Raw genomic sequence first — 25283 nt, forward strand, 5'->3', positions numbered from 1 at the left:
TGCTCTCATTCCCACTGTGTGCCGCACTGTGAACTGTGAGTACACAGAGAATGGGCCGTGACAACACAGTCCTAAACCCTCTCCCCACCCCCCTTACCTCCTTAGAAACCCCCCCCCCCAAGAACCCCATAGCTTCTAATATTTCTTAGGGATTGTATATAACAATCTACGATGAACAGCTTTGCAGATGGCAAGTGGTATGGAGTCATTATATTGCCTCCTCAATGCCTGTTTTAACCCCTAAAATTCATTTCTCTGTTACTGCATGGGAGAGGGGGCACTGGGTGACCTTGTCCATTTATATACATTATACAGATTTATATTTTAATATATTTTGGTCTGCAAATTTATCAACCAAATGATATCAACAGGTAAACTAATTTACAAGTATTGTTAACTATTTTCTCTATTTAACCCCCCATAAAAATCAACAGCACACAAATTCTGCTAGATTGTTACCTCCTTCATGGTGTCAGAAAGCTCTCCAAACTTCTTCGAAACACTTCTGATGTTTTCATTGTTTCTGATTCTATTGTTTTCTGTAAAAAAAATTACATTTAAAAATTAAAACCAAAAATAAAATAAAAAAAGTACCAAAAACTGCAACAAAATATATGACAAAACACATCCAAATGCAAATGTTTAGAACTAGAAATAAGTAAGCATAGACTTAGTTTAAGAATGCTTCTCAGCTCCGAGCCCAGATTCTTCCCAGCAGCAGCACAAGGTAAGGGAGGGTAGGGGGGACTCAACTTCTGATAGTGGGGGCGATGTTCTTGAAATGTGATTTAAGGGGGGAGTGGGGTGCTCTGGATATCTAGTCTTACAGATTCAACTAGCCCCTGCAGTGAATCAGCAAAAATCAGGAAAGGACTTGTGATGAATCCAGAGACAGCCTCTACAGGGCAGGTGCAGTATGTTCTTAATAATGAACTAAGTGCATCTCAATCAGAGTTAATAGTGGATTGGGACTTAAGGCTGGGTTCACACTACTACACTACTTTCATCCTACTTTGCTCTGCTACATTGGTCCTACATTTATCCTACATTGGTCCTACATCCATACTACTTTCATGAACAGGATACTACTTTGGTCCGACTTCAATGATATTCAATGGGCCTGAAGTAGGATCAAAAGTAGCACAGGGAGCATTTTCAAGTCGGACCGACTTGTGTAGGACGCTACAAGACGCTCTCATAGGGAAACATTGAACACAGAGCAAAGTAGGATGAAAGTAGTGTAGTAGTGTGAACCCAGCCTAAAAGAACATTTGAGAGCACTTCCTACAGAGAAAGACATTCAATTACTTATACTCCTCCTACAAACAGGCTGTGGAGGGGGTTAAGGGAAGATATATGGGCACAGAGTGGAGGAGATGGAGAGGGGGCCAGGATGATATTAGACAAGGAGTGGCTGATATCCGAGATATGACAAAACATAATTAGGAAGTAATTAAGAAACAGCAAAGAAGAAATGGGACTATAGCGGTGCCTACTAAATTATAGAATAAACACAATGGAAGACCCACGCATCGTTTAGTTAAAAAATATTCAAGAATTGTATTAGTTCATTATACAAAAGTCAATTAAAAAAAAAGAAGAGTACATTGTCACTAGGTCAGTTTGCAGCAGGATGATTCCAGGATGGTGGTTACAGCAAATCAAGGCCGAGAGATTCACCCTTGGAATCAGACCCCAAGCAACCAATCACCCATAGTGACTGCTCAAAAGACCTGGCCAAGGGAAAGAAATGTCATCACCCTTGGCCAGGTCTTTTGAGCAGTCATTCTGGGTGATTGGTTGCTCGGGGTCTGATTCCTGATGACGTCAGGGTGGTTTCCTCCACCCCAGTTCAGTGGGGTTCCATTTGGTGTGGTCCCCCCCCCCTCCTCGTCTCTTATTTCCATCTAGGGACACTAGACCCTTTGTGGTAAGTTGCCTTCTTTTTTCATTTGTGGACCTGTCAACGGGTGGGCCTCCAATTTAAAAAAAAATTATAATTGTTGCCTTCAAATGGTAATTTTTATGTTTTCTTTACATTTACTAGTTGGCTACTATATTAAACGGCTGAAACATACCTCCCCTGATGAAGCCCCAAGGGCGAAACATGTTGGGACCTGTATGAATCTCTCAGCCTTCATTTGCTGTAACCACCATGGAATCATCCTGCTGCAAACTGACCTAGTGACAATGTTCACTTCTTTTTTTATTGACTTTTGTATAATAAACTAATAAAATTAAAAAGATACGTAGGTCTTCCATTGTGTTTAATCTATAATTTAGTAGGCACCTCTAGAGTCCCGCTTCTTCTTTGCTGTTCCTTAATTATTTAATTTTAGGGATGAGGGGCGTGATACAGGGTGTCTACCTATAGTCAGACCATAAAAACCTTAGACCTATCAATAGGAAGTGTTGAATTCTGTCAGATCATATGGATAATCAAGAAAATAGAAATTGTAGGCAAAATGTATGTATAAGGGGCCTGCCTGAAATAAAACAACATTTTGAATTGCTTCCAAAGGTGATCAGTCTGTCCAGTTAATTCTGAGGCCATCTGCACCGGATAAGATTGAAATAGACAGAGTCCATCATGCCCTCGCCCCTACCCCCCAAAATGCAGGAAAACCCAAGAGATGTCATTTGTAAACCACATAGATATCCAGTGAAAGAAGCCATCATGAAAGCAGCCTGTAATAAATCCACAGTTTGATTTTGAATGTGCCCAAATAGCCTTATTTACAGATTTATCATATATAACTCTTATGCAATGCAGAATGGTTGTTTTTCCCCCTTAATCCCCCCACCCCCCTTTTTTTATCCATTTTATTAGCCCCTTTTTTGGGGGGGAGGGGAGATGTTTTTCCCTTGTCCTCTTAGTCCCCCGCCCTATATATTTTTTCTTCTCCCCTCCCCCCCCTTAAAAACGTTGTTTTCTCCCCTTTGGTGGGAATTTTTGAGGCCAATGGAAGGAATACGCTGAAATACTGCAAAAAAAATGATATAAGAATATAAATGGAAGCCTGGGGTTCACAAGGTACTCTGTTCATGTTTTTATTCATCTTTTCCCCAATAGGTCGATCCCAAAACAAGGAACTTTGTTTTCTGCAAAAAGGCAGAAGGGGGGGGGGGGGAGACTCCGGGCACAGGTGATGCACCTCTGGCCAGATTCACCCTCCCTTTAGGGGGATATGCCACAGACAGTGGCTTAGTAGGTTACGGTTTTCAGATGGTGTCGCAGAGACTGGCTGCAGAGACCTTTTCTGCCCACATTCAATCTGTTTGTTATTGCTCCATTCCTCTTTTTGTCATCACCCCGAGTACCAAGGTCAAAAGCCTTGGGGTAACCTTTGACGCAGAGATGTTGATGGATGCACAAATAGGATCAGTAGTCAGCGGATCCCACTACCTTCTCCGCCTACTGCGCAGACTGATCCCCTTCATCCCGGAAGATTACACAGCGGTAGTAGTCGGAACAATCATCAATTCTCCGACTCGACTACGCAAACGCCCTCTACTTAGGACTACCGAAATACCAGATCTCACGCCTACAAGTCGTTCAGAACACAGCAGCCAGGTTGGTAACAGGAAAGAAACCCTGGAATCCATCACCCCATCCTTGAGGGCCCTTCATTGGCTAACGGTAAAGGATTGGGATCACATTCAAGACCCTCTGCCTCACCCACAAATGCACACAAGGAAAGGCTCCTCAATACTTATGCAAGAAAATAAAACACTACACCACCCATCGCACTCTCCAATCATCTAACCAAAACCTCCTCGACATCCTCAAATACAACTACAAATCAAAGGGAGAACGAAGACTTGCAGTCCAAGGACAATGGCTATGGAACGCTCTACCAACGGACATCCGCATGGAAGAAAACCATAGGGCCTTCAGGGAAAAACTCAAGACCCACCTCTTCTGAAGGTTTAGGACGACGCCGGGTGGAAAAAGTGCCTTGAGGCGATTCAGTTCGCATGTGTAGCTATACAAGTTTTTCACTCACTCACTCTTACTGGTTTAACTAAAATGCCACTAGGGGCTACCAGGAGATTCCCAGTGGGCCGACGGCTTAGTGGGCCGGTTTTGAGTGACAGCCTGTCAAAGTAATGGCTGCGCGGCTTGCGCAGCCATTACTTTGAGCAGTGGCGGAATTACCAGGTTCGCACGGCACCAGTCGCAGTTGCACTTGTGAGTCCCCGACTGCAGTCCCCGCCTGGTGCGCCCATCCTCTCCTCCCACACTCACGGGCACAGTCTCTTCCCACTCCGCCAATCCTCTATGCCCGCTCCGCCCATTCCTCCCCTCCTGCAGTCACGGGCAAAGTCTAACGCCCGCTCCGTCCATCCCCGCCGCCCGCTCAGCCCATCCTCTCCTCCTGCACTCACTGGCACAGTTCCCGCCCTCGTCCGCCCATCTCCTCCGGCTCCGCCTGCAAGCACTGGTACTCACAGGCCCCGCCCATCCTCTTTGCTTGCCTAGCAAGGAGGGGAACCAAGTTATCTGCAAGTGAGTGGCACCCATCCTTCAATATCAACACTTTCACTGATCCCCCCACACTAACACCACTACTGCCACTGATACACCACCACCACCACCACTGCTGCCACGGATTTCCCCCACCACCCCTGCCACTAATCCACCCCATGACCACTACTGCCACTGATCCATCCCCGCACCACCATTCTTGCCACTGATACCATCCCCCCCACCACCACCCTCGCCACGGATCCCATCCTCCCACCACCGTTGCCACTCATTTCATCTAATGCCCTCCACCGCTGCCACTCATTCCATCCAATCCCCCCTTACACTACCACTTATCCCATCAACCACCACCCTTGCCACTGATCCCATCCCCCCACCAACACCGCTGCCACTGATCCCATCCCCACTCAAACAACACTGCTGGCACTGATCCCACCCCCCACTGTCTGGGGGCCACATATCCCATTCTCTCCCTCATCACTGGCCAAGGAGTCACTGAAGGAGCAGAGCAGCGAGAGAATCCCCCCGGATCAAGAGGGAAACAGTTGCTGTCATTGCTGGCCATTACCCGGCATCCCAAAGAAGCTGCTTGCAGGACTTTTTTTTTACTGCCACGCTAGAGCAGCGCCCCAGTGTGAAGGCACACTGGACTGCAGGGGAGCCATTTTTCAGGGCTTAACAGGCGCTATTTTTAGCCCCAAAAGCGCCTGAAAAACACCTCAGTGTGAAAGGGGTCCTATACTCACTCCCTATCTCGCACTCAACCCCCCCCCTCTCTCGCTCTCATCTCTCACCCCTCATGATATACAATAATGGATGTAGAGCCTTTTTGGTGGGCGTGATTTGTTTTGTAAGGGGGGGGGTTGGGGGGCAGCATTTTTTTTTTTATTAAAGTGGGCCGGTCTGGATGAAGTTCACGGACACATTTTTGTCCCCAGTCCAGCTCTGAATGCCACCTCTTAACACCAAGATTGACCAACCTATTTCAAGCTGCTCCTTTGCAGTAACATGATCTTCTAAGTCAAAGATCTGCAATTAGCGGACCTCCAGCTGTTGCAAAACTACAAGTACCATCATGGCCTCTGCCTCTGGGTGTCATGCTTGTGGCTGTCAGAGTCTTGCTATGCCTCATGGGATTTGTAGTTCTGCAACAGCTGGAGGTCTGCTAATTGCATATCCACCTGTTCCAAGTCTTCCATGTCAGCTGGAATCATTCACAGGGGACAGGGGAGCAGTGACAACAGTTAGAACATGGGTGATGTCACACTCCAGGCTTTACAGTCATTATCAGCGCTTTCTCCTCTCCCCTGCAGCTTCCACTGACTGCACACAGGAGGCTTAGAAGGAAGGATTGCTACTATTAATCGCACCTCTTTAAAAGATAGCCGAAAACAGGGTAGATCCCCTTCATTTGCTCTGGCTCGCTCATCAGATTAGCTTTCTGAGGGTGAAAAATCCCTCTCAGGAGATGAGGATCATGTGCAGTCTGAGGACTCAGAGGATTCCTGCTACTTCTCAGTCGCTAAAGATGCAGGTACAATATTATGCAGAGGATGGTGTGTGCCACTATACAAAATTGCCTCCTGTTGAAGCTTCTTTTCCTTTTTTGGGATCTCGGAAATCCCAGTTGGCTGCATGCGCCTTTCCAGTGCATCTCTTGCTGGATAAACTGATATATGATGACTGGGTTCACCCAGATAAACTTTTTTTCCCGCCTAAGCAGTTTTCCCTCCTTTATCCTATGGAGGAAGGTTTCACTAAGAAACGGGGGGTACCTGCTTATTGATGCAGCTATTTCTTGTGCAAACAAAAGCCTGACCTGTCCTATAGATAATGCTCAGGGTTTTAAATGATCCAACTGACAAAAAGCTGGAGTCCCTATTAAAAGCCTCCTCTTCCATGGCTAAGCTGTAGTACAACCAGAAGTTGCAGCCATTGGAGTATGTCAGTTCCTCAAGGAACAAATGAAGCAGATGATTAATCTCCTCCCTACAGAGGAGATTGAGGTTTATGAGGACCTTCCTAAGGCCTTGTGTTTTGCAATTGATGCGATTATGGACTCTGTTCAACAAGCATCTCCTGTAGTTACACATGCGCAGGTCCCTGTGGTTAAAACATTGGAGGCCAAGATTCTTGCAAAAAATACTTGGCAGCGTTCGCCTTTGGGGATAACGCCTGTTTGGGGATGATCTGGATAAATACAACCAAAAGAGATTACCGGAGGCAAGTCTACTCTATTGCTGTTAAGAAGAAGAGTAAGCGTCCCTCATTTAACCTCTTGCCGACCGCCCCACCGTAGTTTTACGGCGGCAGGTTAGCTCGGCTGCACAAAATCACGTAATAACGTGATTTTGCATTTCAGCACTAGGGGCGTGTCCCCCGCTCACCCCTGGTGCTGATGCGTGTGCCCGGCGGGCGCGATCACCACCAGGCACCCGCAATCGCTCGTTACAGAGTGAGAACCGGGAGCTGTGTGTGTAAACACACAGCTCCTGGTCCTTTCAGGGGGAGTAATGACTGATCGCATCTTCATACATGTATGAACAGAGATCTGTCATTTACCCTTCCTCGCCCCCTAGTGTTAACACCCCTTTCCCTGCCAGTGACATTTTTACAGTAATCAATGCATTGTTATAGCACTGATCGCTATAAAAATGCCAATGGTCTCAAAAATGTGTCAAGTGTCCGAAGTGTCTGCCATAAGGTCGCAGTACAGATAAAAATCGCAGATCGCCGCCATTACTAATAAAAAAAAAAAAAGTCATAAATCTATCCCCTATTTTGTAGACGCTATAACTTTTGCACAAACCAAACACTTATTGCGATTTTTTTTTTACGAAAAATATGTAGAATACGTATCGGCCTAAAATGAGGGAAAAATTGTTTTTATATATGTTTGGGGGATATTTATTACAGCAAAGTAAAAAATATATTTTTTTTCAAAATTGTCGCACTATTTTAGTTTATAGGGCAAAAAAAAAAAAAACGCAGAGGTGATCAAATACCACCAAAAGAAAGCTCTATTGTGGGGAAAAAAAGGACGCCATTTTTGTTTGGGAGAAACGTCGCACGACCGCGCAATTGTCAGTTAAAGCGACGCAGTGCCGAATCGCAAAAAGTGGCCTGGTCATTGACCAGCAAAATGGTCCGGGGCTGAAGTGGTTAAACGTACTCTCTCCAGTCCCTGGAACCTCAGTCTCCAGACAGTGGCAATGGCCTCGCCAGTCTAACTCGAGGGGGAAAGCCCAGAGCCAAGTCCAAGGGCAGAAAAGGACTTGGGGTCCAAAATCTAAACAGAACCCCCAAAACGTCCCTATGAAGGGATGCCCCCCGCTCGGCCGAGTGGGGGGGGAAGGCTGCTTCAATTGAAAACGCCTGGCGGAACGAAGTTCGGGACAGGCTTACAAGCTAGAGAACTTCCGCACCCAGTTTCTGAAATCAAGAATTGCCCAAAGATCCAGAGAAGAGAAGACCTCTACTGTTGGCCTGGAACACCTGTTGTCCCAAGGGGTAATCATAGAGTTACCCCAGAGGATCAGGGGTCAGGATTCTATTCAAACGCTTTTCACGGTTCCAAAACCAAACGGGATGTCAGACCTATCCTAGATCTGAAAAGCCTGAATCAGTTTTCTGAACATTCGCTCATTTCGCATGGAGTCTGTCCGTTCAGTTGTTCCCACCCTTCAGGGAGGAGAATTCCTCGCATCAATAGACATCAAAGATGCATATCTACATGTGCCAATATTCCCCGCTCACCAAAAGGTTTCTAAGGTTTGCGTTGGATCAGCGCCACTTTCACAAAAAAACTGGCCCCGGCCCTAGCAAGGCTAAGGGCACGAGGCATAGCAGTAACAGCCTATCTGGACGATCTGTTGATCATAGATCAGTCCGCCGCACGCTTGGGCCACAATGTGCACAACACAGTGGAATATTTAGAGTACCTAGGATGGGTCCTCAATCGGAGAAATCTTCCTTGCAGCCTCAAAAAAGGCTAGAGTACTTGGGCATAATTATAGACACATCCCTAAGCAAGGTATTACTTCCCAAGCCAAAGGCAAAATCCTATAGGAGACTTGTTCCGAGTGGTAAAGGCGAAGAGAAGGCATTCCGTCCGTCTAGGCATGAGATTATTGGGAAAGATGGTAGCCTAATGCGAGGCTGTCCCTTTAGGCCCAGTTTTACTCAAGACATCAATTGGTGGTTGCTCCCCCCCAAAATCTGTCAGAGGGAAAATCTTTCACTCCAGTTTACCTGGAAAGTGGTGACCACAGACGCCAGCCTTCTGGGCTGGGGGGGCAGTTCTAGAAGAAGCATCTGCCCAGGGGAAGTGGTTCCGGGGCCAAAAAGCTCCTACCCATCATCATTCTTGGAGATTCAGGCAATTCATTTGGTCCTCAAAGTTTGGTCTATATCAATCACCAAGGAGGGCACCATAAGTCTGGATGCCCAAAAGAGGTGAATCAAATCCTGGCCTGGTAGAAAGGCATATTCCGCGCCTATCTGATCTTCACTCCAGGGGTAGAAAATTAGATTTTTGAAGCAGCCAGCAGCTGAGTCCAGGAGAAATGTCTCCACACCCCGACATGTTTCAAAATCATATGTCAAAAAAGGGTAAGCCCCAGATGTGGACCTGTTGGCTTCCAGGTTCAATGCAAAGCTGGAGCAAGAGATTCCTGTGCTCAAGGGTCAGATGCCCCGACAATCTCATGGGATCAGTATTCACCGAGTTATGTGTTCCCTTCAGTTCCGCATCTCCCACGATTCCTTTAGGAGAGTCGAGAAGGTAGGAAAGTCAGCGATTTTGGTTGCCCCGGCTTGGCCCAGGAGACCCTGGTATGCAGAAATCGTAAGGATGCAGTAGGAAGACCTTAGGTTTTCCACTACGCCCAGAACTACTGTCGCAGGGTCCAATATTCCATCCTGCCTTACAAAGTCTAAATTTGACGGTTTGGATGTTGAGACCCACATTCTAAGGATTCGTGGGCTCTCAGGGCCAGTCCCTTTCCACTCTGTTAATGCTAGGAAGCTGTCCACCAGGCTCATCTACTACAGAATCTGGAAGGCATGCGTTTCTTGGTGGGAACCCAGAAAGCGGGAATCCTAGGAAATGTTCCATTAATAGGATTCTTGCCTTTCTTCAGTTGGGCTTAAATATAAAGTTGGCCTTGGGCATTATCAAGGGCCAAATCTCAGACTTGTCGGTATTTGTTCAAAACCACTTGCCTCTCATTCTCTAGTCAGGGCCTTTGTTCAGGTGCACTGCGTTTGAAATCCGCTGGTTAAGTTGAATTTGGTATTATCTGTTTTACAAAAGCTACCTTTTGAACCTTTACACCAGGTTTCTCCAAGTCTGTTGACACAGAAACAGTTTTTTCTTGTAGCCATATCCTCAGCAAGGAGGGTATCGGAATTGGTGTCTCTTTCGTGTAAAGAACCGTATATGATTATTCATGAAGACAGGGTGGTGCTGCTTCCTCACCCGACTTTCTTACCCAAGGTGGTGTCAGGTTTTTATCTGAACCAAGATATAGTCCTACCGTCTTTTTTCCAGATCCGCAGTCTGCAGAGGAAGAGAGTCTACACTCTCTAAATGTTGTAAGAGCAATAAAGGTTTATCTGCAAGCTACGGCTCAGATAAGGAAGGTTGATCGTCTATTCATTCTACCACAAGGCCTAAAGAAGGGCCAGGCAGCATCGAAATCCACTATTGCAAGATGGAGTCGACAAGAAGGCTCTGAGGATGACCGACAGGTCCCAAGTTGGATTTACTTTGATTTTAGTTGGTTTCTGTCTAGCGATTGCTTTAGCAAAACCAAGAAATAAGAGGATTCTTTCTGCAAGCGTCGTTCTAAGGATACACTTAGGGCCACTATCTGTACTTTAATAGTACTAGGGGTTAACCCCTTGTCTACCCCCGTCCTGTAGAAACTGCAAGATATTTGTTATATCTTTGTAGGTTTTCCCTGATTCACTAACCAGGAATACATTTTTTTCCAAATTTTACTGTAAATAGCTCGAGTGACTGGTTTTCGACTCCTGAAGCAGGGTTTGAATCACTTTTTCTGATAACCCCTTATCCCTAAAAATCTCTTCCTCAGTAACCATGCTGAAAGTTTCAGCATGGGTACTTGAGGATGCAAGAGGGGTACCTGTGACAGGAGGTCTTGTCTGCATGGGACCCTCAAAGTTAGTTGATCTGTCAATTGTGAACCAAGGGTCTCTTGGGCCAAAAAGGTGTCACCAGTATTAAACATGTTTCTTCTGCCAGAAACTTGACCAAGACTCTCGGAATGAGGTGAAGCGGTGGAAACGCATAGGCCAGACTGAGGGTCCAGGGTATCTGTAATGCATCTACCTCCCAGGGTTGATCTCCTGGGCATAGAGAGCAGAAATTGGGAACTTTTGTATTCTCTTTGCTTGCGAACAAATCTCTCTCTGTGATCCCCCAGTGAGTTATGAGGTTGAAAACTTCCATATGTAGAGACCATTCTTGATTCGAAACTAGCTGTCCAACTCAAGAAGTCTGCAGTGTTGTTCTGTTCCGCCCCTCAAGTGTATTGCGGAGATGGACTTTAGATGAACTTCTGCCCATTGAAACATCTGTTTTGCTACCAACATTAAACAAGGACTTCTGGTAACTCCCTGCTTTTTTTACATAAGCTACCGCCGTCATATTGTCTGATCGGACTTGAAGGTGGTGACCTTGTAGCTTGCCTTGAAAAGCAAGTAGAGCGCTTAGGATTGCCGTTAACTCCTTCCAATTGGAAGAAAACTTTTTCTCTTCTGGTGTCCACCTGCCCTGTGCCCAGAATGTGTTGAGATGGGCTCCCCAACCCCAACTGCTCGCATCCGTGGTCAGAGTGAGAACCCCTTTGTTTAGGTTCTCTTGTCCTTCCACCACCAGAGCGAACGTTTCACATTGGTGGGGATCGATAGATTCTTTAGACCTTTGACCTTTATCTGTTCCAACAGAATCTCTGTAGATCTCTCTGGTGGAACCTGGCCCATTGCACACCGGGGATGGCTACCGTCATCAGACCAAGTGCTGACATGACCTCCCTTACTATGCAATTGTGACTGGTTTGAAGAAAAGACATCCTCTGATACAGATTCGATATCTTTTCTTCCGGCAAGACTATCTTTTGTTCCACAGATAGGATTTTGTAACCCAAGTACAGAATATTCTGTGTTGGAGTTGTTTTGGATTTTCTAGACTGACAATCCACCCCAAGCGTCTTAGGTTGTGTTGTGTTAACTCTAAATCCTGGCAGAGTTGCTTCTCTGAGTGGGCTGTGAGGAGTAAGTCGTCCAGATATGGTATGATTGAGACTGACTGGAGTCTCAAGGGGACCAATGCTTCCCCAAGAACTTTGTAAAAAAATTCTTGGAGACGACAGACCGAAGGGCAGAGCTCTGCACTGTAAATGATACATTTTTTGATTCTATCTGAATCGCCATACAAATACATTTCTGACATTCCTTCCTTATTGGGATATGCAGATAGGTGTCCCTTAAATCCAGGGTTGCCATAAATACTTATTTTTGAAGATTTTTTATCGAATAAATTGACTCCATCCGAAATCTCTTGTAACGGATGAAGAGGTTCAGGGGTCGGAGGTTCATAATCAGTCTGAACTTTCCGGACTGCTTTTTTACTACAAAAATGTGCGAGCAAAAACCCTCCCCGTTCGTGAATAGGAACTGGTGTCAATACGTCTTGATCAACCATATCTCCTATTCGTAGGGGTAAAGCCCTGGCTTTTTCTGAGTGACTTGGTAAGTTTGTCACCAGAAATTTGGATGGTGGTCGCTGTGGAATTCCAGTGTATAACCTCTTTTGATTATGTTTAGAACACATTTTGTTTGAGGTTGTCTTTTTCCCATTGTGGAAGAAAGTTCTTTAGTCTTCCTCCCACAGGGACCCTGATGTCACTGGGGCTTGAGATCCTGACTGGGGCGGTTAAAAAGTATGCCCCCTCTCCCTTTGCCTTTTTGCCCTGTCCAATGTTTTTTGGGATTGAATTCTTTCTCCCTGTTTTTTCGAGTTCCTTAGAGGGACGAAAAAACTCTGAAAGTTTTTCTTTTTATTAAGGAAAGATTTATTTTTGTCTGCCGTTCTCTCCAGGGCGGTATCCAATTCAGGCCCAAAGACTAAATCCCCAGTGAAGGGAACACTGGCATAAACGTGACTTAGATGCTGTGTCACACCCCCCCCCCCCCCCACGTTCTTCATCCATACGGACCTTCTGGGCTGCCACTGAAAGAGCCGCAGATTTAGCTGTAAATTTTACAGCGTCAGTTGCAGCGTCTGAGATAAAACTAGTTGCTTTGAAGAGCATTGGAAACGTCTTTAAGAGCTCTTCCCTAGAAGTGCCTGCTTGGAGGTGTTCTTCCAACTAGGATAACCAACACTCTAAGTTCCTAGCAACACAGGAAGTGGCTAATGCTGGTTTTAGTCCTGCCAATGAGGCATCCCAAGCCCTTTTTAAGACTATGTCTGTCTTTTTATCCATTGGGTCCTTTAAATGTCCCATATCTTCAAAGGCCAGATCCGACTGTTTAGATACCTTGGACAGAGGGGCATCAAGTTTAGGACTGTTGTTCCAGACTGCCTCTGGGTTCTCGTCAAAGGGAAACCTTCTTTGAGAGAGTTTGGGAAGAAAGCTTTTTTTATCCGGCTCAGGCCCATTCTTTGCAAACTAGATCAGAGAGCACACTGTGAATAGGGAACACTCTGGCCTTCTCTTTGCCCAGGGCAGCAAACATCTTGTCATGCCTGGATAATGGAGCTTCTTCCTCCTCAATCTCCAGTGTATCATAGATGGCACTCAATAATTGACCTACTTTCTCAATAGATAATTTATATTTTGTGATTTTGTTAGCTGTGACCTGATCTTCCTCATGGTCTGAGTTAGAAGATTCAGGCCTAACTAACCAGGGGCTATGCTCCCTTTCTCTAAGGGGCTCCCCGGAGCTAGGTATTGTGGGGCTTGGTGAAAGTGAAACTGCAGCTGCGCTACTGGTGGAAGCAGACACATTAACATTTGAAATTAAGTCCCAAAGGGATTTAAAAGTTGATGCCATCTCTTCATTAAATGAGCTAAGGAACTTGGCCAAGGGGGAGTCTGCCTCAGATTTCAACAATCGTGCAATACATTGCCTGCATAAGGTTTTGTCAGAGCCTGAGGATAGTTTGCTTCCACAATTAGGGCACTTCCTGCGGCCTAATTTGTCCTCACTTGAAGCCTCCTTAGCCTGTAATGGAGAAAGATAGATGGACTTAAAATCAACCCCTTCTCCCCTTTAAGAGACACCCGTGCTGCCACCACCACTGTTGTTTCCCGGGACAGTGACCTCCCATGGAGTAACTATACCCAGCCACCACACCTAGCCTACAAACAACACCAGTACAGGGCATGCCCAGCAGCCTACCTGGTTTAAGCTGGTGCCTACATCCTCCGGGAGTGTCCTGGGGATAGCCTCCATGGTGCCCCCTTGTCTCTCCATATCCCGCCACTAGTACGGTAATGCTGGACGCAGGTCAGGGATGAGTAGGCCCAGCGTGGGCTTTTTCACTCCTCCACGCGCCCTGGAGACCCGGAACTGGAGGTCTCGGCGCACAGTGATGACGCGATTCCGCCGGAAATAGCGCAACAACGTATCCGACTGCCACCATGACCGTAGAAAGAAGCTGGTATGGACGAATCCACTCACTCTGCTCCTGAGGGAACCGCGCCATTCTGCCACTGGCTCACATCGGCACCGGGAAGAGGAGGAGGAAAACGGGTCTGCTCCGGTATTGCTGGACGGTACCCGAGCCCCAGCACCAAAAGGTGAGCCTTCCTAGGAGCCGAACGGATAGGACCCAGTCCTCCTATAAGGCCTCCCTTCCCTGCAGGCAGCCCCTGAGAGATGAAGTCCTTCTCCATGTTCCTCTGGCAACATGTTCCTCTGACGGAGGAAACAATAACTGACCAGGGACCTGAGGGACCGCCTTTTGAACTGATTGGAAATGTGTTTCCTCTGTCGATGGGAGGGACTCCCATCTCTCAAGAGCTGTCCTGGAAGATGACTGGGGAAATTTACTTAGAACCCCCAAACATAGGGATGCGTCTGAGGACGTGAGGCGTCGGATGGTGGGAGGTGCCGGAGCGCTCCATGGCTGCTAGCGGCGCACGCTGTGCTGGGGCTCCGTGGATCACATCAGCGGACCGGTAGACGGCAGATGGCAGCGTGAGAGGCTGCCTGCTCAGCTGAGCGTGCGGGAGATCCATCACCGCTCCCCGCCTAGGACCCAACGCTCTTGGGAGACCTGGAAGTAAGCAAGCGCCCAGGCATACCCTGGAAGGACATCATAATGCCACCCAGCGCCACACGATCCCCGGGCGAATACTCTGCCCTGCACCGGACCGCAGAGCACGGCGCAGCAAGAGGGGTGAACAACACGCTGCGGGCGTTGCGGTGGGGCTCCTAGCAAGAGATCCCTTAGGAGCTGTACAACCCTGCGGTCGGACGGAGGAAGGGTCGTGAGGCGCTCAGTTTGAGCCAAGCTGGGTCGGGTCCTATCTCCCCTTCAGACCCCCCCCCCTCCCTTCTCTCTCTCTCAACTGCTCATTGAAAATATGTTTCTTTGATCCTCATGTATTAGATGAATGCTTATTATAACATAAGGCAATGCAAGGACTAGCTGCTATCTTTAATAAGGCATGATATATGGGAGAATTGACTTGGGCTTCGGGATGCATTAAGTAAAATAGTGAACTAAAATTGTGCAGGAGATACAGGGGATAGTAATGCGAAGCATTTGATCCTACATTTACATATCTATGAATCCAGAATCTCGAGCGCATGATTCACTCTTATTCCCAGTATTATGAATATTTGCATCTACCCTGATCTCAGTATTCCGATTATATACAGATATCTCTGACCCCAGTGATCCAAGGGACAGTACCGTTTGCTATTTGGACCTCATACTTATCCATTTGTTTCAAGTATTTGTGAAGCACATGTATCCATCTAAGATCTAGAACTTTGTGACAAAATCTAGAATTCAGATACAGTGAGGAAAATAAGTATTTGAACACCCTGCTATTTTGCAAGTTCTCCCACTTGGAAATCATGGAGGGGTCTGAAATTGTCATCTTAGGTGCATGTCCACTGTGAGAGACATAATCAAAAAAAAAATCCAGAAATCACAATTTATGATTTTTTAACTATTTATTTGTATGATACAGCTGCAAATAAGTATTTGAACACCTGTCTATCAGCTAGAATTCTGACCCTCAAAGAGCTGTTAGTCTGCCTTTAAAATGTCCACCTCCACTCCATTTATTATCCTAAATTAGATGCACCTGTTTGAGGTCATTAGCTGCATAAAGACACCTGTCCACCCCATACAATCAGTAAGAATCCAACTACTAACATGGCCAAGACCAAAGAGCTGTCCAAAGACACTAGAGACAAAATTGTACACCTCCACAAGGCTGGAAAGGGCTACAGGGAAATTGCCAAGCAGCTTGGTGAAAAAAGGTCCACTGTTGGAGCAATCATTAGAAAATGGAAGAAGCTAAACATGACTGTCAATCTCCCTCGGAGTGGGGCTCCATGCAAAATCTCACCTCGTGGGGTCTCAATGATCCTAAGAAAGGTGAGAAATCATCCCAGGACTACACGGGAGGAGCTGGTCAATGACCTGAAAAGAGCTGGGACCACTGTTTCCAAGGTTACTGTTGGTAATACACTAAGACGTCATGGTTTGAAATCATGCATGGCATGGAAGGTTCCCCTGCTTAAACCAGCACATGTCAAGGCCCGTCTTAAGTTTGCCAATGACCATTTGGATGATCCAGAGGAGTCATGGGAGAAAGTTATGTGGTCAGATGAGACCAAAATAGAACTTTTTGGTCATAATTCCACTAACCGTGTTTGGAGGAAGAAGAATGATGAGTACCATCCCAAGAACACCATCCCTACTGTGAAGCATGGGGGTGGTAGCATCATGCTTTGGGGGTGTTTTTCTGCACATGGGACAGGGCGACTGCACTGTATTAAGGAGAGGATGACCGGGGCCATGTATTGCGAGATTTTGGGCAACAACCTCCTTCCCTCAGTTAGAGCTTTGAAGATGGGTCGAGGCTGGGTCTTCCAACATGACAATGACCCGAAGCACACAGCCAGGATAACCAAGGAGTGGCTCTGTAAGAAGCATATCAAGGTTCTGGCGTGGCCTAGCCAGTCTCCAGACCTAAACCCAATAGAGAATCTTTGGAGGGAGCTCAAACTCCGTGTTTCTCAGCGACAGCCCAGAAACCTGACTGATCTAGAGAAGATCTGTGTGGAGGAGTGGGCCAAAATCCCTCCTCCAGTGTGTGCAAACCTGGTGAAAAACTACAAGAAACGTTTGACCTCTGTAATTGCAAACAAAGGCTACTGTACCAAATATTAACATTGATTTTCTCAGGTGTTCAAATACTTATTTGCAGCTGTATCATACAAATAAAAATAGTTAAAAAAATCATACATTGTGATGTCTGGATTTTTTTTTTTGATTATGTCTCTCACAGTGGACATGCACCTACGATAACAATTTCAGACCCCTCCATGATTTCCAAGTGGGAGAACCTGCAAAATAGCAGGGTGTTCAAATACTTATTTTCATCACTGTAGGTATTCAATAAAGCGAGAAATTGTGTTTTTGGCACCTTGAACACAATTTCTCGCTTTATTGAATACCTATCGTGGGGGGTAGGCCTTTCGTTCATATGGTACAGGACTGTCATAAAATGGTTTAGGATATCTCTGGCTTAAACTGCGGCTTAAACTGGGGCAAATAGCCTTAAAAGAGCAAAAGCTCTGAGGAAGGCCAGGGGCTATAAACACCCCAATTGACTGACTGTTGTCCACACATAGGGGGGGTACCCTCGGTAGTATTGTTACCCATAAAAGCCATAGCATCGCAGTGTGATTTGGGGGTGGTGTGCTGACCAGAGGGACCCAGGATAAACTACCCCATTACAAAAAAAGGGAGTACCTACCGAGGTATATCTCTGTATCCCTCGGTGGGTTCCACCTACTCTGTATCCTGGATCTCCCTTACTGAATTGAGTCAAAGACAGCCTTTAGGCCTGACCCACAGAAGGGGGGGGGGAACACACACATACACAGGGGTCTCCAGGACCAGATATTGTTGGTTGTAGCGGGACGAGATAAATTAACCCAGTGTTTCTCAATTCCAGTCCTCAGGCCCCCCCAACAGGTCAGGTTTTCAGGATTTCCCTCAGATGAAAAGGCTGTGGTGATTACTAAGGCAGTGAAACTGATCAAATCACCTGTGCAAAATAATGGAAATCCTGAAAACCTGACCTGTTGGGGGGGGCCTGAGGACTGGAATTGAGAAACACTGAATTAACCCAATACCCTCAAACTGGGGAAGAGAATCAGACCTACAAATAAAAACAAGATGAACAGGTCCACGAGAGGCGCTGCCTCAAAAGTACCTAAAAGCACCGCTGGGACTAGCTCAATACAGCAGTACATGACCCATGAAGGAAACCCTAAAAGTCCCGGACTGCTCAAAAAAATTGAAAAAAAGAACGAGACTAAAACAGGGGAAGGCAGCTCGGATCGCTCCAAAGGAGAAATAACTATCGAAAGTGAATGTGAACATAGCAGATCAGAAGAGCTAAGCCAGGACACACACCCGCCAACGAAGGCAGAGATGAATGCAATGCTGTTGAGGATGGAAAACGTTATAAAAACAGAAATAAATAGGATTAGAACGGATCTAGGAGGGCTCCTAGATAGAGTGGAAGAGACAGAGAAAAAAATAGAAGAACAAGATCACGAATTAAACAAAGTAAAGGCACAAGTCAAGGCTCTGACTGACAACCAAAGAATGTTGGCATACCAGTTAGAAGACCAGGAAAATCGCAACAGACGACAGAACCTCAGAATTTGTGCGATAGCGGAAGAAAAAGAAGATTTAAGAATGGTCATGCACACTCTATTCAATCCCTTATTAGACAAAACAGCAGAAGCAAAGCCCCTTAAAAACGAAAGGGCACACCGGGTGGGAAACCCCAAACAGATAGATAGAAAATGGACCAAGAGATGCAATAGTTCGGTTCAGGAACTATGAGGATAAAGCTGAAATCTGGGGAAGGTTGAGGGGGAGCCCCCCCATGAAATATAGAGATACTGAGTTACAAATATTCCCCGACCTCTCAAAAGAAACTTTAGCTAGGAGAAGACACTTGAAACCCTTATTAGAGCTGATGCACACTCAAAATGTAAGATATCAATGGGGCTTCCCTGCATGCCTTATTGGTATAAAGGGGGGGGGGGGAACTGCACGACTAAGATAGCCTGAAGAGTTGATGGGATTCTGCCATAAAATGGATTTGATAACTCCCGATCTGCCAGATTGGGTAGCTTAATTTAATAAAACTGGGTTTAGACAGTGAGATGGGGGGGGGGGGGGGTTAGTTGGGGGGTACTCTTGAGCACCACCACTAGTGAGGAGCCGATGGTGAAGGAGAGGAGGATACCAATAGCGGCTCCTAGGCCAAGAGTGGGCCAAGGGGAGGGAGGGGATGGGGGGGTAGGTAAGGTGTTGGGGGCAGAGGGGGAGGGGACCATCTCAGTGACTACACAAGAAAGACTGCAATATTTTCAAAATACCTATAGATGACAGAAATTAGATTTCTTTCGTATAAATGTTAGACTAAACTCTCATGTTAAGAGAAACAAAGTCCTCAGTGAACTTAAGCAACATAAGGCAGACGTTGTTTTCTTACAAGAGACCCACTTAACAATAGAGTCCAACATAAAGCTGTATTCCCCTAATTACCCTACATGGTTTTATGGAGATACAATATCAAATAGGTCACGTGGGGTCGCCATAGGATTCGCGAGAGGTGTTAGATTCACGTTGGGGGACAGACTGACCGATCCCGAAGGGAGATTCCTATTCCTGAAAATAAAATTGGGAGGGGTAGATTACACCCTGCCCCCAACGTCAATCCGGCTAAATAGGTAAGCAAAATCCTTAGAAAATTAAAAGATTTTGAGGCGGGGAACGTGGTGCTAATGGGGGGACTTCAACTTTTGCATGAATCCCACACTCGATAGTACGTCCCGTGCACAGGGGACTAATAGTGAGCAGTTAAAAGCCCTGAAACAACAAATGTCACATAACCAAATGGTAGATATATGGCGCATTCTGCATCCTAAAATCTGCGACTACACTTTTTTCTCCCCTGTGCACGGGGACATACTCGAGGATAGATTATATCCTTATAGACCACAGACTCCTTGAGAAGGTAATTGATTCGGGAATTGAGATTACGACGATCTCAGATCACGCCCCTATAACCATAAAAATTAATACATCGTTACAGAAAACAAATCCACCGGAGTGGAGATTAGATGAAAGTTTACTGGGAGATGAAGAGGTTGTGGGAAGAGTTCAAAAGGAACTTGAACTTTACATTCGGGAGGAACGCCCCACAAAGCGTATAAAAGAGGGATTTTTATTGCAGAGAGGGCAAGGAAAAAGAAAGAAAAAAATAGGAAATTAAAATCTTTAATGGAAGAAATTTATAAGTTGGAACAAGACCACAAAACACAGGGCCAAAAGAGAGAAACACTTCACGAATTGACTCTAAAAATAGATGAATATAGAGTACTCTCAGAGCAAGAAACAAATACATTTCTAAACAGTAGGGTCAGAGAAAGATATATATGGGGGGATAAACCCAGTAAGAACCTAGCGAGAATGGTACAAAAAAAGAAAACAAGAAATTTAATTGAAAAGATTAAAAAAAAAAAAAGAACGGGGAACCAGCCTACGCAACAAGTGAGATAGCTGAAGCTTTTAGAAGCTACTATGAAGACCTATATGCAGTACAACAAAAGAATTGGAACCCTGGTGAGAAAGAGGCCAAAATAAAGGAAGTATTACAGAAAGCAAATCTGCCCAAAATAGAGGACCATGTAACTGTAAAAATGGACGAACCCATAACGGAGGAGAAAATAAGCTATATCTTAAAAAATTCAGCTAAGGGGAAAAGCCCAGGGCCAGATGGCTTTACGACCCTATACTTTCAAAAGTTTAGTACCATTCTGATACCTAGACTTTCCACTACTTTAATGGGTTGGGGGTTTACTGTGAGATGAGTCGGGAGGCATTGGCAGGCAACTATTACTGTAATAAAAAAGAGGGAAAAGACGATACGCTCTGTTCAGGTTTTAGGCCTATTTCATTATTGAACGCAGATACAAAATTGTTTGCCAAGATCCTGGCCGAACGCATGAAGGGGATAATGACAACCATGGTACATCCTGACCAGGTGGGCTTTATACCCGGCAGGGAGGGTAAGGACAATGGGGTCAGAGCACTCCTGCTTCCTTCGGCAAATCAAAGGTCTACTCCTGTCAGTGGACGCGGGGAAAAAGCGTTTGACAGGGTTAGACTGGGGGCTCATGAGGCAAACGCTAGAAAACATAGGAATTGGCCCGAGGATGATGGGGAGGATGAATACCCTGTACTATCACCCTTGCGCTAGGATTAAAATCAACGGAACTCTATCTGCACCCCTCGAGATGAGGAACGTGACCAGGCAGGGTGCCCCCTGTCCCCTCTCCTTTTTGTTTCAACGCTGGAACCATTTCTGGCAATGGTACAAAATAATCCAGGTATCATGGGAGTAGGAGAAGGAGCATAAATTGTCCGCTTTTGCGGACGATATCTTATTTTTCATAAGCAGCCCCAGAACTACACTCCCCAATTTAATGGCGAACTTAAAACAGTATGGCGAGGTTTCGAACTTCAAAATGAATGTCTCTAAGACTGAGATTCTAAATGTTAACATTCTTAAAGAAGGACACCTTCAAAAGGTGTTTAATTTCTCTTGGCAGAAAGAGATAAACTATTTGTGTATTAAACTAGCAAACTCCTTAAAGAAAAATGTATAGAGTAAACTATATTCCCCTGTTAGATAAAATTAAACGAGAAATTAAAAACATCTATAACAGACCTATTTCATGGTTCGGAAGGATCAATGTTGTAAAAATGGTCTTAGTTCCAAAAATCCTTTACAAATTTCAAATGGTCCCAGTAGCATTGCCACAGACCTACATTAAAATTATAAACTCCTTGCTGATGAACTACATTTGGAAAAATAAAAATCACAGGATCTCCGCTCAAGTGCTAAGACAGAATAAGAAAATGGGAGGATTGGCGGTTCCGGACATCAGAAAATATCAATATGCAACATCTCCAATTATCTCCTTACCGTGCCTAATGACAGAAATACGAGAGTATGGAACTGTCCAACTTTAAAATCAACTACGGGAAAACAGAAGCATTAGGAATAGAAGTAAAAACGGAATTACTGGAGCAGATTAAAACAAATTTTGATTTTAAGTGGACAGACTCTCATATAAATTATTTGGGCACAAGGATAACGGGGTGTTTAAATAGACTTTTTGAGCTCAACTATGCAACGCTAGCAAGACTTATAAAAACCAATTAAAATCCCTCAAAGCTACCTAAGAGAATTAAGATCAAGATTCTTGAAATTTATATGGGCAGGGAAACCAGCAAGGATAAGCAGGACTATTCTATCTTTACCCAAGGGGAAAGGTGGGATTGGATTCCCAGATCTGATAAAATATCAGGAGGCAGCACATATAGCCAAAGTCGTGGATTGGTGTGGGCGGAATGAAAAGCCGTGGATAAGAATGGAACAAGCGACGGTAGAGGTACCATTAGAAGGTTTGGCATGGATCCCAGAGAGTGAAATAACATCAGAGGTAAAGAAACACCCTATGATAGGAGCCACCATACGAATTATCAAAACATTTTTTGAAAAAACGAAGCTGTCAGAAGATCCAAGCCCACTCGCACAGATCCTGGGAACTAATGCCTTTCAAATGGGAATGACAGACCCAAGATTTAAGGCCCTGCACAAGAGATGGGTATAAATAGGGTTATCCACTTCTCAAAAGATAACAGATTAATGTCAAGGGGAGAGTTGGAAAGAGAAGGGATGCAGGAACTAGACTTTTTGAGGCCGATACAATTAGAAGCATTTCTTCGAACAAAGGCAGGTACTTATACGACAGTCAGGATCCCATCCAAATTCGAGCAGATATGCCTAGAAGGGAAGTCAATAAGACACTCTCTGTCCCATTTTTACACAATATTAGTAAATCTAGATATACCACAATAATTTAAATTCATACAAGCATGGGAGAGAGACCTGAAACTAACATTCACACAAGAACAAAAAGATAAGATCTTGAGATTCACGCACAAAGCATCGGTAGCAAGTAAATACGAGGAGGGGGGATATAAAATACTAACAAGATGGTATAGAACACCAACGGTATTATACCGAATATACCCAGAAACATCAGAAATCTGTTGGAGGTGCCTGGAAGCGGAAGGGACATTAGTACATATCTGGTGGGAGTGTAGAAAAATACAGGAATTCTGGCAAATGGTAATAGAAATAATTGATAAAATTACAGGATTTAATCTGGCGGATAGACCATCGGCGGTTCTACTATTAGACATTCCAATGACAATGGAAAAATATCAAAACTCATTGATAAGAAACCTTATCACAGCTGCAAGAGCGTGTATCCCAGCCTTGTGGAAGCTGGAGACGTCCCCATCAAGAGCACAATGGCTCGCAAGAGTGGCAGAGATCCAACAAATGGAGAACCTAACAATGACATTGAAAGATCAGGATGAGAGATACCAATCGATTTGGGCCCCATATGAGAGGTATAGGGAGGAGCTGGGGAGGGGAACGGGGAATAGCCAGCGGATGCCTTTTTTTTTATTTATTTATTTTATTTTTTTTGGGAAGGGGGGGGGGGGAGGGTAGGGAAATAAGAGAAAGAAAGAGAGGAAAAAAGGAGAAGTATTACTAAACCAGGATGGAAGCAGGAGGGGGGGATGGTGGGGTTCTTATTTTGTTTTTCTTTACCATCTCTCTAACAATTCGACGATATAGTTTAAGTAAGTGGTGGAACCACAATGTATAATCCTGTAAAGTAATTCTTGAAATAAACAAAGAATTTATAAAAAAAGAAAATATCACTATGCTACGGTTCTTCCTCGGGTTATTGAGTGGGCTAAAGAGAACCACGACAAAAGATGGATTAACATTGAATGCGCACTTGCAAGGGCACAATTAGGGAGAATAATTTGGAATCCACCACAATATAGAACCTTACACACGTCCACGCACGAAATAACACGCAACGCACTACGGATTTGGGATAGATTACACAAACAATGGAAATTTAATTCCCCACGAATAGATCTTAAAGATAATGAATACTTTGCACCAGGGACAAAAGGGGTAGGTGGTAATTGGATTAGAAATAGAACCCAGGTTGGGATATAATTCAAAAGGGTAAAATTCTGACACCTCACAAGATAAAATCCAAGATATTCTAGAATCCATGTCGTTAAATGAATGGCGATATCTACAGCTTTCTCTCTTTATTAGGCGCCTACCGTTACCCTTGCGCTCATGTAAGGAGTATACAATGATTGAACAACTCTGTATAACTGATCGTTCAAAAGGCAACATAACCAAAATGTATAGGTTTCTGCTGAAAGGAGGGGAGTCAGAGATACCAAAATATATCTTAAAATGGGAAAGAGAATTGGAGGTACCTAGAAAGAAAACATCTGCAGCAAGAATTATTAACCTGACCCATACCTCGGCAGTAGATGTAAGGACCGCCAAAATGAATTTCAAATGCATAATGGGCTGGTATGCTACCCTCGACAAAACCAGCTATTATAGAGAAGGGCAGTCAGCTGAATGTTGGAGAGGATGCGATGTAAGGGGAACGATGGCTCACCTGTGGTGGGACTGCCCGAAAATAAAAAACTATTGGAAAAAAATCCTGTTACTGATCAAGGTCATAACTAAGAAAGATAAAAGAAGACCCATGAGTGGTCCTGTTCCATGGGGGGGAAGAGCCCTTAAAAGAATATAAAAGATCCCTGACCCCCCATCTACTCAATGCAGCCAAACGACTGATACCTAGGAAGTGGAGGGAAGTGGAAAGCCCACAAATCTGGGAGTGGATGGATTCCATGGAGGATACATATAGGAGGGAGGAATGGAAGAATGGTGTGGATGAGGAAAATTGTAGTTCACAGGGACAAATGGGTAACCTGGAAGGAATTCAAAGAACCCGGCGCTTCGCGGAAAACATGAGAGATTTATAGAAAGGTTAAGCAGCTATAGGGCCCAAATTAGTAAAGATGGGGTAGTGGAGTCACGAGATGGTGTGGGGGGGGGGGGGTCAGGTCTGCTCAATTAAGGTTCTCTGTATTGTTTTTGAAGTCTACTTATTTCTTTTTAAAATAAAAAATAAAGTGTTTAGCCATGCAATATAGAAAAAGTAAATAATTCTCCACATATGATGCTAAACTTCTACGGAGACAATGGGGGTCCATCTTCCATGAGAAAGTCACCAAGAAAGTGTATGTCTGAGCGGGATAAAAAAAAAAAAAAAAAAACCCCCAAACATTAGATTATATATATTATTTTTTTTAGCAGAGAACCTAGAGAATAAAATGGTGATCGTTGCAGTATTTTATGTTACACAGTATTTGTGCAGCGGTCTTTCAAACGCACACCGATATATACGTCGGCAGAATGGCACAGGCAGGAAAATGGGTGTACAGGTAGGTCCCTTTGAATTTGCCGCCTTGCGGGGTCCCGCAAACTCGATGTTCCCCTGACGGCCTGCGATT

General features: G+C 45.0%; 1 protein-coding gene across 1 annotated transcript in view; it reads right to left on the bottom strand.

Annotated features, from left to right (window-relative positions):
- TIMM44 (translocase of inner mitochondrial membrane 44) overlaps positions 1-25283 on the bottom strand; it is a 750397-nt gene that overhangs the window by 542944 nt on the left and 182170 nt on the right. Inside the window, 2 exon segments of the mRNA XM_040322529.1 lie at positions 460-503; positions 506-539. Coding sequence (XP_040178463.1) covers positions 460-503; positions 506-539 — 78 coding nt within the window.

This window comes from Rana temporaria, chromosome 1 (assembly GCF_905171775.1).
Source record: "Rana temporaria chromosome 1, aRanTem1.1, whole genome shotgun sequence".
Lineage (NCBI taxonomy): Eukaryota > Metazoa > Chordata > Amphibia > Anura > Ranidae > Rana > Rana temporaria.